We start from the raw sequence: 16,419 nt of genomic DNA on the forward strand, positions 1-16,419 counted from the left end.
TGAAACTGCAGTTGCTAAGATATTGTTTGCACGTCTTCTAAGTTTGTAAAGCTGCCACAGTCTGTGAGGCATTTAAGAAATGTGCTATTTCAAATGGCATGGATGGAACTGAATACGATATTCTCTGGGCTATTAATAGTGATAAGGAGAATAGATAACCATACTCGCTCGCTTACAATGAAAGTCTGGTAATTGAACAGTCACGGGCACTGCATTCTGTATTTCTTGAAATATGACAGTCGGGGTCCATGCTAAAGGCGTTTTTCATTTCTGGTCGTGAAAATCAGGTGCGTGTTACAATTGAGCTGACATAAGAATAAGGTAGGTACAGCATATATGGACTGGGAAGGAGGTCGGTGTCTAGGCCAGGATGATAGCTGAGTGTGTTCACTTAAGTCTCTAATAGTGTACACTTAGTTGAACTGCCTGGGTTCTGAACACTAGCCTCAAGGCATGATAAAACATGCAGCACTTGCAAAAGTGATGAAAATTGGCGCAGAAGGTATTCATAAACAGGCCACCCATATGCACCTGTAATAAAGGAGCACATTGTAAAATGTTTGACATTAAGCTGTGGTGCCAGTGCGCTATATATTAGACAGTTTTAGCAACTCTATTATTACTGTATCGAAGCACACATAGCACATGTGCACCTGTGTGCACACATGTGCAGTTCTATATCATAATGGTTCGCAGCTAAAGCTCTCTAAAACTGTTGTCTCATAGTGGCGATGACAGGATTGTAGGTCGTCAGACAAGCAGCTTAATGCCGTAAGCAAACTGTGTCTTGGGCGAACTTGTGCCATATAAATGAATATACAACTTAGTGGCAGTGATAACAGCGGGCACGGTTGGTAGTTGTCCAGGCAGATGACATGGCTTACAATCAGCCCGTATTTATAGAGCATCATCATACAAATGGCAGCAATTCGAGAATTAATTACTACACACTTTGCATGCAATCTTATCAACAGGCCTGACGTACTTGGTGCTGCTCCAACACTCATGACTACGGAATCTGATCAATGCAGCGTGTTCAGTGCCAAAGTGCAAGCATTCCATCAGCAATAACGTGCCAGAAGCTAAGTAATTAAAACCTGACAAATAAGTTCATGGCAATGCTACGCTGCTTGTGAATATAGGTGATGGTTTATTGTTAGTGTATTTTATTGGCATTCCTGCATTGTCCAGCTTGTCTAACACAAGGTTTCCATGATAGATGCACATTTGAAATCCTCTGAACGAATGGGGAAAAATCATTAACATAGTGTTGCAGCGCCGGAAATTGCGTGGCATTTGCAGTCACTTGTGTATGAAGTGTTTTGTGATCATTATCAGTGGCTATCTGATGGAGAGATGACTGCCAGGCCTGGTAAGAGCCTGTCAGAAAGTGTAGGTACAGCGCTGGAAGTACATCCTGCTTTTCTGTTATGTATTTTGAAGAAAAAAAAGGGGGATTGGAGGCGGTTCTGCGGTGTGCTGTTCCTTGCTGTATTGCAGGTTAAACTTTGTTTGCCTACCTAGAAAAGTAGCTGATCAAGCCCTAAATGTGCTATCATTGACAAATGAAATTTGCACAAAAATAATTATAATAAAAAAAAAACTGAAAGTTCATAGCAATGGAGCTGAGAATGCATTAAGAGGGCTCAATCATTATTTCGACGTTCCTTGCACTGTTCGTTGCTGAGGAAGGGGAATCTGATCCTCATATGAAAATGGTAAAAAGAGCTCTGGCATTTTTCGTGTTCGTTTATAGTTGTGTTCATGTTTCTACAACATAGATATGTGAAAGGGCCGCCAAAATTGCTGAACATTTTGCTGCAAAGGATCCAAATCTTTTCCAGGGCAACCTGACACCAATGTCTTCTCTGAAATGAACGTTTTGGTCCAGCAGATGTCTAACCTTTAACTGAAAGGTACAAACCTTTTAGCTTATGTGCGATGCCCTGATGTGGCCTGTCATTTCTGTAAGTGCAAGGTATAAAATGTCAAAAGCAACTGTGCTTTTGACATGACGGGACATGCAGCTGGTAGCTTTAGAGCAGCTTCTCCAAAGGACACTTCTATGTAGCCTTAAGACGTTGCTTTAAAGCATGTGGCTGACAATTGAAGTACGATTGAATTGAGTGGTACAGCAGTGCGGTGGCACGGTGCAAGCGCATTGTATGGTGCTGTGTTGTGAATCACGTGACATTTATGTGATTTGCAGTTGAGTGTCAGTTGTTTCTGTACCTAATAGTAAGTCCTTGAACCCCCCCTTTAGTTCAATGAACTTAAGGCGCTATGACCCTTTTTCTCATGGTTTCAGTGCATTTTGTTAAGCTGACCTTTATAAAGACCGAGAAGATACCTAAAATCTCTTGAAGGCCTCAAAGGGTGTCTTACAATAGCTTTTGAGAGATGTGTGGAACGTTGTTGGCATCAAATGGGCGCCATTTCCCAAATCTTCCGCTACAAAAAAATTTTTTTTTTTAATGTGCCTCATATGCGTGGAGTTACCGCAGTAAAATGCTGTGCTGACTGACATGAAGTGATACCCAGGTGGCTGTACCCATCATTGCACTGGGGTCTTGTATTGGCATGGCCTACTTCAGCAACTTCAGGGTCTACTTTCAGCCTCGGGCTCAGGCGAGCGAGCCTTGTCCTTGCTACTGAAAAGTCAATGGCAGCCTCGGTGCAGCACCCCTTTACAAACTATTCTTTTTGTATGTATCTTGAAAGACTGACATATCCATAGTAAAGGCAGAATTTGCCAATAGTGGCAGTGCAGGTCAGCACACTGCTCCGACATTTTTGCAAACTGTTCAATCCTGCTGATCCATTCACACCAGTTTTCCTTGTTTGCTCCTCTTCACACCTCCGCAGGTCTGGTGTTCCAGTGGACAGGCATGGCTCGGGAACCTGTCACTCTCAATGTCTATGATATGGTAATCGTTTCAATATCATCTTCGCGATCATTAACAAGGTGATAACATAGGAATTAGGGAACTGAGCTGGTTGGTACTCATTTGCGCGGTTACATGGGAACTCCGTGAGAAGACAAGAAATATTCAAATACACACGCAGTCTTTGTCACTGCGCTTGTGTTGCCTGTTGGTGTGTCTCCCCGGCCCCCTTTTTATTTTTGTACACTTCCCAAGTAATTACGGGATAATGGACGTCAGGCCAAAGATATAGCTTCTTGTGCACAGTGCATCAATATTTGCAAAGAAACGAGAGGCAGCTGTCATGTTGTTCGCAATCAAGTAGTTGTGGGCACAGTTCTTCCAATTTTTCACTGGTTGTTCAGAAGCAATTGTTCTTTAATAGCTGATACGGAGCCATGAAAATGGAAGCACATTAAGGGCCCTCTAATTTGGTAGTCTGAAAGCACAACCAAGTTAGTTCAAGCGTAAATCTCTATAACTGTCATTCAGTCTTGGTTTATTTATTTGAAATGCAAAATTTGTAGTTCGTTTGACTGCTGTGACAAAATATGCAAACAACTTGTTTTTATTAAGATTTCAAATCTGGATAGCGAGTGCTTTCGCTGTTTGCATGCAAGTGCTGCGAGACCTGTTTTGTGGAAGTGCCATACAAAGTCTGCAACATGCTTTTTTCTCTCTCTTTCATTTACAGCATCAAACTTAACCTGAAACTTTCTTGTTTGACTTTTTTTGGTCACGCTGAACAAGTTCCTGTATTGATTTTGTTTCTATGCGCAGTACTGGATCAATGAATACACGGCTCCCATTGGCCTTGGAGTATTCCACACAGGTGTAGAAATTTACGGGACAGGTAAGCTTGTAACTTTGAATAGTTCAGAAAACGATAAAGAATTTGGCTGCCATTTCAGGGGTTATTGTAGCTGCCACTGTAAGGTGCCCAAAAAATGAAAACCAGGCAGAAAGTTGGATAGGCTGAGGGATTTATACAGAAGTGCTCTTGATTACTTTACTTACTGAACAGACCGCTTTCTCACCAGTGGCACAACCCTCTCACAAACCGGTTGCAAATGTAGACCATGGTACCGCTGAACCCCGCTGTACAAGCCAAGCAATAGAGAGTTGGCCATCAATTCTAAGCATAACGCATGAAGGCGGCTTGAGAGAACACAATCCTTGACAACTTTGAGAGGCTCACTATGACACAGTCAGTTGCACAAATGCTTCAAGAGGTGAACAGTTTCTATTGTGTCAAGGATTTTGTTGCTGCTTGTCCAAAGGAAACTGGAGTTCAGTGAGCACCAATTGTCGTGTCTCGATGTCAGTGTGTGACGTTATTTGTGCTTCAATTCCATCAGTATCATTTGTTTGCTACCTTCATTTTCGAGGAAGCACTGGCAACATGTCGAAATAAAAATGAATACTGTGAGGTGTTCAAAATTTTGTTCATCCTTACTCATTACATTCATGATGTGAGTAACGGGGCTACAAAGATGTTCGAGTAATCGGTCAATGACAGTGCATGCACCGAGACCTTCCTCAACATGTTGCAGAACAAACGGAACTCCAGAGTCAAAGCACCTGGCAAAAAAAATGTAAATATTATTTACAAATATAACTATGGATGCACTTTGAGGTGGGAAAAAAAAGTGCACCAACCATAATGCTGTTGTAACATTTTACAGGTGATAGATGTAAGGGTGTTTTTCTTAAGCATCCCGTAATTCTGAACACCGTTGCTATTTCGAGGGTGTATAAATTAAAGACAAAGTGGGTAATACTGACTTTAAACATCTAACTTAAAAATAGGGTTGCTTACTTTCTTTTGAGAAAGCCTTAGATCTTTGATGTGCATGTTTGGTCTGTGCAAAGTGACCTCGGGAGCTATAGCCAAGTTGTGCAAATCTTTTCGTGTGAGTGATCATTTGTGCTTCTTTTTAATGCCTGCTGTATCTGCTGTCTCGTAATTGACCAGTGTACGGGTGATGTCAAACCGCAGTAGGAAATTACTCACAAACAGGTCTTTTTAATTCTTTCGTTTATGATACTACCAAGTTTAGTGCACTCCGCTCTGTGCTGCTTTCCAGAGTACGCTTACGGGGGCCACCCATTCCCTTTCTCGGGAATCTTTGAAATCCCACCGAAATTCGCGAACGACCTCGGAGACCAGTTCAAGTACAAGTAAGTAGCCAGCTTCAATGTATTTTGCCTGTTATGCACTGAAGTCATTATAAAGCTGAGAGAAAGAAAGAGAGGGAAAAAAAAAGGAAATACACTTGGCGGGTCGGAGGTATATAGGTACCAGCTTTGTGTTGGCTTCTGGATCCACTGAGGAATAAATAATGGAGTGTGGAAAGTTGGGATGGTGTAATGTACGGATCTCTTTTGTTTGATTCCACTTCTTTCTTATCATCACCACTCACAGTCGGTCGATCTTGGTGATAATGTAGCGGGAGCTTCGTTCAAACCACATGCAAAGATAATAATGGAAAAGATCAGAACTGTTACATTATCTCATCTTTTTTATCTGAATGCAGCTTGTCAGAGAACACTGCACATAACGGTTATGTGTACTATAAGGTTATTTACCTTGAAGGCCAACTGCAACAAAATGTCACTTTGGCGAAATTCGTTATACCACTGAAGCAATTCTGGCTAAGTCCCAGGGCTGGTAATGGCATAGTTTTTTTTTGTCAGCAGCCTCAGCACCTAAGCAGACAATGCGTGCACCTGGTGATTGACACAATGACCAAAGTCCCAGCATGCCACCTCCGAGATTTCTCAGCATGCCGCGGGCTGCTGCGGGCAGCCGTGAACGCCACCTTATCTCAGAGGTCATGCCGAGGATCCTTGCGGTCTGGGTCATGTGTCACTTCTGGTGAGCAAAAATGGCGGCATTTTCTCCCGTTTTGGTATCAAAAGCTGCCATTTTTGCAAGCTCTTCGTGACACCTCCGCTCGCATTTCTAACATCAAATTTCGCACGGAGGCCCTTTCCTCTACCTGCACTATCCTAAACTACACTTTTTATGCAGTCCAGAATTCCGTGCAGTTGGCCACTGTACAAGACTATTCATGTCTTGGTGCTAAAAGATGTTTTAATTTAATGCTGAAGTATGTGATTACTGCCTTGTTCTTCTTTCTGGGGTTTTACATGCCAAAACCAGTTCTGATTATGAGGCACGCCGTAGTGGAGGGCTCCGGATTAATTTTGACCACCTGGGGTTCTTTAATGTGCACTACAACGCAAGCACACGGGCGTTTTTGCATTTCGCCTCCATCGAAATGTGGCCGCCGCAGCCGGGATTCAATCCCGCGACCTCGTGCTCAGCAGCGCAATGCCTTAGTTGACTAAGCCCCCCCCCCCCCAGCAGGTGTGATTACTGCCACAAGCTGACTAAGAGTGCCAAGCTCATGGAGATTGTTGTGCTCAAGGTGTTCTGTACAAAATATCAGACGTTTTCTGCTTTGTACCGTCACAAGAAGTGTGCTGGCCCCTAAACAAGCTTATCAGGATGCTTATCAGGGACTTAAAGTCTGCTTGTGGGGGCTGCCTGCCGTCTCGGAGCTTTGGGCGCTTGACTCATGACCTGCGTTTTGTTTTGCACTTGCAGTTCATATCGCACTAAGGGTTCCTGCTGTTTGGAAATTTAAGCTTAAGAATAAATCAACGCAATAAATGCAGTCGAAAAAAAAAGAAGTGGGCACTGTGTGCCCACTTGTGGTGTCCACGTCTTTTCATTCGCATGTTTTTTATGCTGTTTTGTTATTAAGCGTGGATATACACCCAAAACGATCAGCTTTCAATTTTGCTGTGGAAATGTAAATGTTAAAAAATAGTGTGGGGGGGGGGGTAGGAAGTGGTAAATAATAAAGGTCTCCTGAACCACCCCTCGGGCTTGGTGAAAAAACACAGTCCGCGGATAATGTACGCTGCTGTGAACATCTCAGCCAAATCTTGTAGTCATGCACGGTGCTTACAGCTTGCCAGCAGAGTGTGAAGTTGTTTTTTTTTTTTTTTCTCGTGTACTATTCTCTTTTCAACAGAAGCCTACTCCTCACTCTTTTTTGGCCTGCTGTATTTCGTCATGTAGCAGGTTTCCATACGCAGTGTTTGAATCAGTGCGCTTCTTCCTACTGTTAGTGTGTTTTATTGACGCAGTTTAATGAACAGGCTGAAGTAAACAGACTTCCGGAAGTATAACTATCATAGTATCGTTGACTGTCGTCTGCTGACGCTCAGCCATGCCCGCCTGTGTAGGAATGAAACTTTGGCCACACTGCTTGTCACTGTCATAGCCGTTGGTCTTGCTAATTTTGACTAGCTTTGAACTTCAAAATTCTGATTTAAGCTTGGGAAACTAAAGTGGAAACACTTTCATATGCTGGAGAGAGTTATCATTTGTGGATAATTCAGCAAACCAATGAATTACTGAGTTAATTGAGTCACAGCTCAAGCAACCTGTGGGTTTCTTTTTTGTGTGTGTGTGTGTGTGTGTGTGTGTGGCGCGCGTGCGCGTGCGCATGTGCGCACACTCACAACTGTTCTCTCCATGGCTGGAAATGAAGATGAACAAGTTGTTATAATTTTCCTTGATGTGAAAGTGCATTTAGGCATTATAGGGTTGACACTTTGGTGCATACATAATTGGCATTTCACTTAATGCTACCTGTTGTGTGCACGTATTGTGATGACACGTGCAGGCAGAGCATCCTGGTGGGCCACACGGACTTCAACCAGGTAGACGTGCGCAAAATTGTTGAGGAGCTGGGCAACGAGTTCCGCGGGGACCGATACCACCTTATGAACAAGAACTGCAACCACTTCTCGGGCGCCCTGACCAAGGTGGCATAACGTTCTCTCCTCTTTGGCACTCATTGGGATTGATTGATTGTTTGTGTGGCGTGCCTACCTGCATGCACATGCGTTTTTGGGGGTTGGGGTGGAGATTGTTGTAGGAGACAGGGAGTGTTTTGGCAATGTCGTCTGCTTTATATTGTCACATGCTTTTCTGTTTTGTGGAGTCGCTGCTATCACAGTTATGCTGTGATGCAGTTGCGCTTCCATTAACATGTCAGTCATACATTCGAATGTCGTAGGGTCTGTTCTGTAAGACGCTATTTCGTCCTCATCTGGCTACAGTATTACCTCCTGTTGCCCCTGAAATACATGCACATAGGCCATGAATCACGTCTTTGCGAGGCACAGGACACTGCACAAAGTAGCAATCACCGACGATGCCGGATATTGCAGTGGTTAGTGCGTCTAGTGCCCAATCGCATATTGCCAAAGGGGCACGAGGTTGAATCCTATGTCATTCAGAGTGGCCGGCAAAGTTTTTCTTTTCTTTTTCACTCAATAGCAAATCGGAAGCTGAGGTGGCTGTGTGCATATAGTGGTTTAGCAATGAATTGATGCCGGCCGCTGTCAGGGCAATGGGAAAAAAAAAGAGGATGGACAGATAGACACTGCAGGCTTAGTTTTGAGCTCTTAATTGCTGTTGCTGCAATAAACAAACAATCAGTCAAATTCCATGACACTGCCTGCCCGGCCACGTGTGTTGGCAAACATGAGGAGTTCCCTCCCAGTCAAGTCTCGTTTCATGGCTGCTACTTGTAAGCAGTCTTCGCAGATGCACTATGGTGGTGAACACCAGCATGCTTGCATTGGAGTGTCAACTGACTGCAGACGTGGTTCCCTCCTTGCAGATCTTGTGCGGAGAGGAGATCCCGGCCTGGGTGAACCGACTGGCCTACTTCAGTTCTTGCGTGCCTTTCCTTCAGCGCTGCCTGCCCCGAGAGTGGCTGACGCCCATCGCACTCCAGGCTAGCTCCCCTTCCCTCTGAGTCACACATTAAATGCACCCCGTTGTACCCAGGGGGCGCTGCTTTTCATGCACTCTTTCTGCTTCACTCCGTGCCTGTGTGCATGTGCGTGTGTAGTGGTTCCTACTCATTTAGTTTTGGATGTGTGTAAAGCATAACACAGCTATGGAGAGTACTTGAAGTGGCTTCCTCCTCTCTAGAATGAGTGGCCGAACAGAAACTTTGTAGGTTACCTGTGTAATCAGTTAGTCATCAAGCAGGGTGTGGGAGGTAGAGTGGCGTGAGATGAGGAATATAAATTGACAAATGCAGATACTAGATGCAGGTGACTCAGTGCCTGTGTTCGTCAGTCTTTAGTTCTTGTCTCACATTCTACTGTACCGCATGCGCAGAATGTCAAAGTGCCCCTCCTGCTCAATTTTTTTTTTTTTTTTTTTGCAGGTGATGTAAAGAATGCCATGTCACTCACTGTCACTGTGGCATGCATACCTGCCGACCTGCGCATGGAATAATTAGTAAAAATGCTGCAGTCATAGAAAGGGGAGGGGGGAGTAGCACACATTTTCCAAATGTTTGGCGTGAGCTCAGACCTTTTGTAGGATACATACGCATTTTATTTAGCGGGAAGCTAGGTACAGCAGAGACTGAAATTGACCAGTGAATGCTATTGCAACAGCTCGTGAGGAGATTCGCTGGTACCAGTAGAGGAAATCAAGTGCTTGCCGGAATTTTGACGTGACACGGGCAGGCGAGTACTGCGGGGAAGCTGTCGTGGCGAGTGCCTCCTGCTCTCGATTGCGCATGCCTCATGCCTTTTCTTGTTCACGTGGGATCTAGAGGCGAGAAAACCTATCTTACGATTGAAGGTGTCAAAGTACGAAAGTTTGGTGCCGAGAGGTTATGTTTTCAGGGAATGTATTAACCGGTAAAAAAAAGAAGCGCAACTGTGCTTGGTCATTTTTTGTGTTCTCTATTGCAAACGTTGGTGCCGGGAAATCGTACGAAATGGGGTCGTATCAACTAAGTTCTGCTGTATTTAGATAACTGACTTTTCAGACACATTGCTGGTCCGATTCACCACTTTCACGAACACGTCTGAATAAACTTGCTCGAAGCATTACCTCCGAGATCGGGCACCGTATGCCACCCGATTTCGGAAGCCATAAGGGCGGTGCAGGTACTATCACAATTTGTTTCTTTGTATGCACATATTGCAATCCTGTGCTGCCCCATGCTTTGACACCTTTAAAACTTTTTCACGAACAGAATATATTTTCGTAGAAATTGGCAAAACATGAATGAAATTGTAGAGTGAGCCCAAATCAGTACACTTCATAAAAAATTCGAGAGAGTTCGCCAGTATAGGCACAGTTTCCTCTCTTCCTGTTTCGCAGCACCCATACTTTCCTTTTCCGAGTACATGTTGCCAAAGTACTGTGGATCGCTGATGACAATGCCTAATATAGCCAGTGTTGAAAAAAATAAGAGTGTGCAATCCTGCATTGAATTGATGAAACACTCATGCATTTTTGCCTGTGGACAAAAGACATGCAGCTTCGAGTTGACTAGTGGAAATCTCCTTAGGAAAACTCCTAGCATCTATTTTTTGCAGAAGCCTGCATACATAACTCTAGCAGAGCAAAAATAAATGCAGTGCGCATCAAATCGTATTGCCAGCAAAGCACGTCGATGAATGTCAGCCAAAGGCGTATATTATCACTGATTCTTGTTTTTCGGGTGGCTTCTGCACTCTGCCGAGATATGTGCACAAGAGTTGTGTAGGATTTCTACATTTGGCTACTTTTCCCACCAAGCTCTTCAGGATGTGTGATTCCTCGGAGCTACTACAGCTGTGTTAATCTATTTTGGTTCAAGCACATTGCGAGAGCACAATTTGCCAATGAGAGTGGCTGTGTAGGCTTGATGGTAGTTCATCTTCAAATTGTGGCATACACGCCGACGGAAACACAAGGTACGGAAGGTAGCACTGTCTTGTTTCATGTGCCTTCTGTGTCCATGTCATTGTGCTTGTGCAATTTTTATAAAGTTCACCTGCACACAGCTGTATTGTAGGCTTTCTCTCAAGCTTCTGTCGGGCATTCTCAAACACTTCAGAGACAGAAGACAATGTCAGCGTCTCAAAGGACCACAGGTGTCCGTCGAGACACACACAATGTGCAGTTTCATTATCTTTTCAAATTCACCATCCCGCATTGTATTCACATTGGTGTTTAATTTTGTTTGTTTTACACAGTACGGTCAATATTTCAGCATCTCTGCAACTTACTACCCTTTAATTGAGTGTATACGTTTGAGAAAGATCTCCACTCGTCATTTTGGAGGAGCTACCTGAATGTTCAAGCAAGGGCTTGAATCTTGCTAGAATTCTGAAAATTGAAATGGCACATGAGAAAGCATAATGCTGTGCACAGTATCGCAGCAGAGGTGAGGTGTGAGTCTGTGCCCTTGACAACGAAATCTGCTGTGGAGAAAGTTGATCTGAAATGAGCAGTTGAAACTAAATTATGTTCCCCATATCTAAAGAAACAACAAAATGCTCCAGGTCGGCCAGTGAAATTCCCCTTTTCCATGGCTCTGTTCTCGTGAGTCACTCCTAACACGAGAGGCCGCTTGCATGAAGCATTTTACCCACAGGCAAATTTCAAAGGCATTGTATCAGTGATAGCAAGTTGCCAAGTAATGAAGAAGTGACACTTGGGCAAAAGTTGCGATCTTTGACACTCGGCAACTTTCGTTGTACCTTGCAGCAATTTATTGTCATTTGGGTGAAGCTTCTTTATCGTCATTAAATCTTCTTAGGGTAAACTGCTTTGTGCAAGCAGCCCCAAGTCTCTTATGCCACCTAATGATTCCGTACTTTTAGCCGCCGTGGTTGCTCAGGGACTATGGTGTTGGGCTGCTGAGCATGATGTCCCGGGATCAAATCCCGGCCACGGCGGCCGCATATCGATAGGGGCGAAATGCGGAAAACACCCGTGTACTTAGATTAAGGTGCAACGTTAAAGAACTCCAGGTGGTCCAAATTTCCGGAGTCCCCCACTACGGCGTGCCTCATAATCGGCTCGCGGTTTTGGCACATAAAACCCCATAATTTAATTTTTTGATTCTGTACTTTGAGGGGGGATGTTCATTTTTAGTTTCCTTGTGTTGTCACATCTGTGACCTTTAAAGTGTAGTACGCAATTGATGATTGTAGCTCAGTGGCAACCCACCGGGCTAGCCCATTGGCTATGGTGTTGTGCTGCTGTGCTCAAGGTCGCGGGTTCGATCCCAGCCGCGGGCTGTCGCATTTCGATGGAGGCAAAAAATGCAAAAAAAACAGGCGTGTACTTAAGATTTAGGTGCACGACCCCGGGGTAGTGAACAATTAACCGGAGGTCCCCCCTACGGCTCGCCTCATGATCAAATCCTGGTTTCGAGACACACAACCCAAGAATTTAGCGCACTGGCATGCCATGTGCAAAGTGCTGGCGGAAGTACGTTTTAGTGCTAGGTTGCATCCTTTCCTCCATTTCGTGGCCCTTTGGATCTTACAAGGTGATGGCTTGCCAATAATAACGGACTTTGTGTATTGTTGCTCTATACTCTGTTTCGTACATGGCAGGAAATGCTACACACTTCCCTCGTCTGCTAGTATTCGTGAGCCAAAATGGTACGTCATGTATGAAAGATTAGGGTGTGTCGTAATTCTATGTAGCATTAACTCTTACTTTATGCTGCAAAATATGATGTAATTATTACATGGAAGATGCCGCAAATGTGAACTTGTTTATCATTGAACGTGCGGAGCAACACGTTTTTGCTATCAGCAGCCAAAGTGCACCGTTTGTGCTCGCAAAACACACAGTGTTGCATACTGGAAGCACAAATGTGCCCAAATGGTGCATGATTTGACGTAACCTTAGTCCACGAGTTGGAAGTACTTATTCCCTAGAAGGCATCGAAGATCGAAAGCAACCGCATGGGAAATGCGGGGAGTGACTTCTGTGTCCGCCCTCCTTCATAGCCTCCACAGCCTGAATGCTAACTATGAAATGCAATATACGCTTCTGCAAACCGTGTGTTGCTGCTTGCACAGGCCAGCATCCAGGAGGGCAGCACCTCTAGGGTCCACAGTCCCTCATCAGCCCACCTCCGTCACCGCCGCCAGCGCCGAATCCCACACGGTCATCACAAAAGCGTGTGCCCCGGATCTGACACGTGGCCCCCGACTCAAGGAAAATGGCGCGACCCACACCATCCCTCGGTCTCTTGAACCCAACCCCACTTGCGAAGCACGGTGCTACTGCCATTGGTCGTCCCTCATTGAGAGGTGGCCTGGGTGGCTGTGACTCTTGCCGTGGTGAGTGAGGTCTTTTTGATGCAGGTGCGTTTTAGGGCTGTGTGTACGGCAACTTGGCATCACGCACCTGCAGTGTTGGCATCTTTTTTCGAGTATGTCGCTAAACTGAAGCAAGAAAGTCGCTAAATTTATGCAAAACTTTGATAGAGTGCTGCTAAAATTGACGCTAAAACTGTCCAGTTATTTGATATAGTGCACACATTTTTGGAATACTATAATATAAGCTGACATGGGCATAACGCATCTACCAAAACATTTCACATTCGCTGAGTGTCTGTGTGGGTGAGGAAATAAACAGTGAATTTATTAGCAGAGGGTAGATGACTTCATTTAATTGATAATGCATTAGAAAACTATGCACGATTGCATCTGAAATCCTGCGCTTTTCTTCAGATTCTAAGATGACAAATTCAGCACGCTTAGAAAAATAACGGGTCACCTGATTCTCCCATCAGAAGACACACTTGGTCCAAATTATGCCTTCAAATTTCCTGGCTTTAGGCACTCGTGAGAAGAGAAATAAATTATGCGGCCCGATCTTGCTCATGGTAATACGGCGATGCAAATCACAGGACCTATATATAGGTTGAATGCCATGTTGCTGCCCCTTGGTCCACCTGAATATTCCATGCAGAATGATTTGTCTGAGAGCCGTGAGAAAAGGAGGCGGTGTATTGATTCGTGTGAACAATCCCGGTCGCTCCGATATGCACGCCTTTCTACAGTTCATATACCCTAATGCGTGTTCTAAGCCACACTATAAAATTTATCGTAATAAGTCTTGATATCTTAATTGACTACTACACTTGCGAACAACTGCCAATCGAACTACCTAGTGAAACTGCAGAACCCATAGCGTTAAGACCATTTCTAATGGGTTTCCATAAACAATGAAAAAATGTGCATTTTGTGAGCACAATTTGGAGCCTGTTTGCCTCAGTGCAATTAACTGCAGTTATAGTGCCTAGAATATAGGCTAGTGTGCCGACCGCGGCCTTCCGGGTGGCACCATTTGCAATGAATGTGGGCGGCTGCGCTAGGAGCGCTGCCATGCGGGTGTGTGCGCGGCGCCTCCCGCTCTTCATAGACCACCGTGTTTTCACAAGGGGGCTGCTGCACTTTTGTATTTATAAAGCCGTAGGAGCAGTAAAGTTCTCATGTGGGAAGGTGATTTCTAATTTAGGGTTTCTTTTGACTATAAGAAGGCCTATTTACTACTTGCTGCTTGCGTGAAAAGCTTATACTAGCTCAGCTGGGCTTCGAGCGTCGGACCTCAGTGCTTCTATGCTGCGAAGGGTAAACGGAATTTGTATTTTCGTGATAGCGCAAATTTTTAAAGGTAATTTTAGGCTACTTTATTCTAATAAAGTAAAGCAATACTAAGGTTATATTGACCTGTAGAGCTGACTGCTGGTGTTCCGTGTACTATACATTGTTTATACCTGGTAAACTCGTTCTTTTTGTGTCTAATATACGTAACAAAAGTAGGAACCAGAGCTTTTATTTAAAGTAACAAATAGTTATTGAAACGTAACAACACTCAAACATAGGCACAATACATCACTAGAAGAAATAATGCAAACATCCATAAAGAAGATAGATCTAGTGGCAGTGGCGCAGTTTATGGAGCTTTTGCCGTTCCTTCGCGCTTCCCTCTCTTTGTGATGCCTTTTACAAAAAAACGAAACCTCAAGAGAACATAGAACTTTACAACTGCCGTCAAAGCTGCTTTTTCATGCCTGGGCACCCTAGTGAGGAAAGGCCAGTGTCTGCAGCTGACTTGAAAATTCAGCTAGACTCGCTCGTGTAACTTCTTTTTACTGAAAAACACAGTAAAGCATCTCCATGGCCTTTATAGCGCTTGACAAGTTCTGACTAGGATAGACGAGGCCTCCATATCAAAGTGAGTAGTGAAGTATGAAGCAGCGTCGGCACTAGCTTCAGCTTTACTTACGCAAAGGCAGCCTGCACACTGGGGACAAGCATTTTTGGCAATGATCTTTCGTGCAACATAACCTGCAGTATAGTAGATCAAAGCACTATTGCTCTTTTTTTCTATGTACGCTTCATGCTCACCACTGCCCACGAGAGATTGAATGGCATCCTCAGCTTCATTGATACTTCCGCGGTCAAGAAGGCGTCTATCCTGTCCAGAAGTCTCTGCCCGTTGTTGCACACAACTCAGTTGGATCAGCAGTGCCTTGACTATGTCTGGTGGGCAGTTCCCTCCTCTGGGTGGTTTGGCCAGTATAAAATGCCAGTAAATTGACAGTCACGAGAAACTGCGAAACTGTTGGGTGATCGTTGCACCCTGATGATTGCCTAATTATTCCGAAAAGGTTTTCTAGCTTATCCTGGCTTAAACGGGACGTTAAAAGATATTTGAAGCCTAGAGTAGATGTCAGGTAGGACAACAGATCAAGGGTACTTGATGGTAACCCTTAGTCCAGAAGCTGTGCTTTGTGTAAGAAAACCACCACCAGCTGGTTTTGCATGCTGCTCCCACTCTTGCAAATACTCAAGAAGCCCTTTCAAAAAGTGCATGTTGGACTGCAAGGCTTGAGCGCCTTTTCGCTTGTCGGTGATGTCATGACACGAATCGGGCGATTCATTCTTTCACAAAAATCTACAGTCGGTGCACAGTCCTATACGAAGATTCAATGCGCTCCCTGTACACAAAAAGCCCTTGATGACTGATCGCTGAAGAGCTGAAATGCGAGATCCACCTTCATTTTTTCGAAACAGTTCGGCTTAATGTGGGAATTTGTAATGCTCGGCATCACCTTTAGTGTAACACTTTCGCGATCTGCTTCGAAAGCTACTTGAACAATACCACTGTGGACATGTCCAGCTGGTGTCAGGTACCCTTTTGCAACAAATCCATTTCTCCGTTTTCATTAAGTGTGGAAAATCCGACACAAAGAACAGCTGCCTTTGGTGATTGGTGCTGTTCCGGACGTGGCTTGCAGAACCTTGTAAAAAAAGAAAAAACACATGCCGAGAAGGAAAAATCATTACTTCATTTTAAAAATGAAATTGTGGGGTTTTACGTACCGTAACCACAATCTGATTATGAAGCACGGTAGTGGGGGACCGGACTACGGATTATTTTGACCACCGGGGTGTTTTAACGGGCACCCAATGCTCGGTACACTGGCGTTTTTGTATTCAAATTCGCCCCCATCGAAATGCAGTGGCCGCGGCAGGGATTTGATCCCGCGCTCCGGGCTTAGTAGCGCAACACAAAAACCACTGCGCCCACGCTGGGCATTACGTTATCACAACTTGTAAAAATCGTAAACCGTGT

At 44.5% G+C, this 16,419-nt stretch overlaps 1 protein-coding gene across 1 annotated transcript; it reads left to right on the forward strand.

The window, feature by feature from the left end:
- Positions 1 to 1,129: 1,129 nt before the first annotated feature.
- On the forward strand, positions 1,130 to 13,031 carry LOC119435746 (deubiquitinase DESI2). The gene is made up of 6 exons (XM_037702472.2): positions 1,130 to 2,927; positions 3,705 to 3,777; positions 5,012 to 5,105; positions 7,628 to 7,769; positions 8,633 to 8,749; positions 12,849 to 13,031. The coding sequence occupies exons 1-6, from the start codon at positions 2,889 to 2,891 to the stop codon at positions 13,023 to 13,025; spliced, it is 642 nt and encodes a 213-aa protein (XP_037558400.2). The 5' UTR covers positions 1,130 to 2,888; the 3' UTR covers positions 13,026 to 13,031.
- The last annotated feature ends 3,388 nt before the right edge of the window (positions 13,032 to 16,419 follow it).

Source organism: Dermacentor silvarum, unplaced genomic scaffold (assembly GCF_013339745.2).
Source record: "Dermacentor silvarum isolate Dsil-2018 unplaced genomic scaffold, BIME_Dsil_1.4 Seq887, whole genome shotgun sequence".
In the NCBI taxonomy this organism is placed as follows: domain Eukaryota; kingdom Metazoa; phylum Arthropoda; class Arachnida; order Ixodida; family Ixodidae; genus Dermacentor; species Dermacentor silvarum.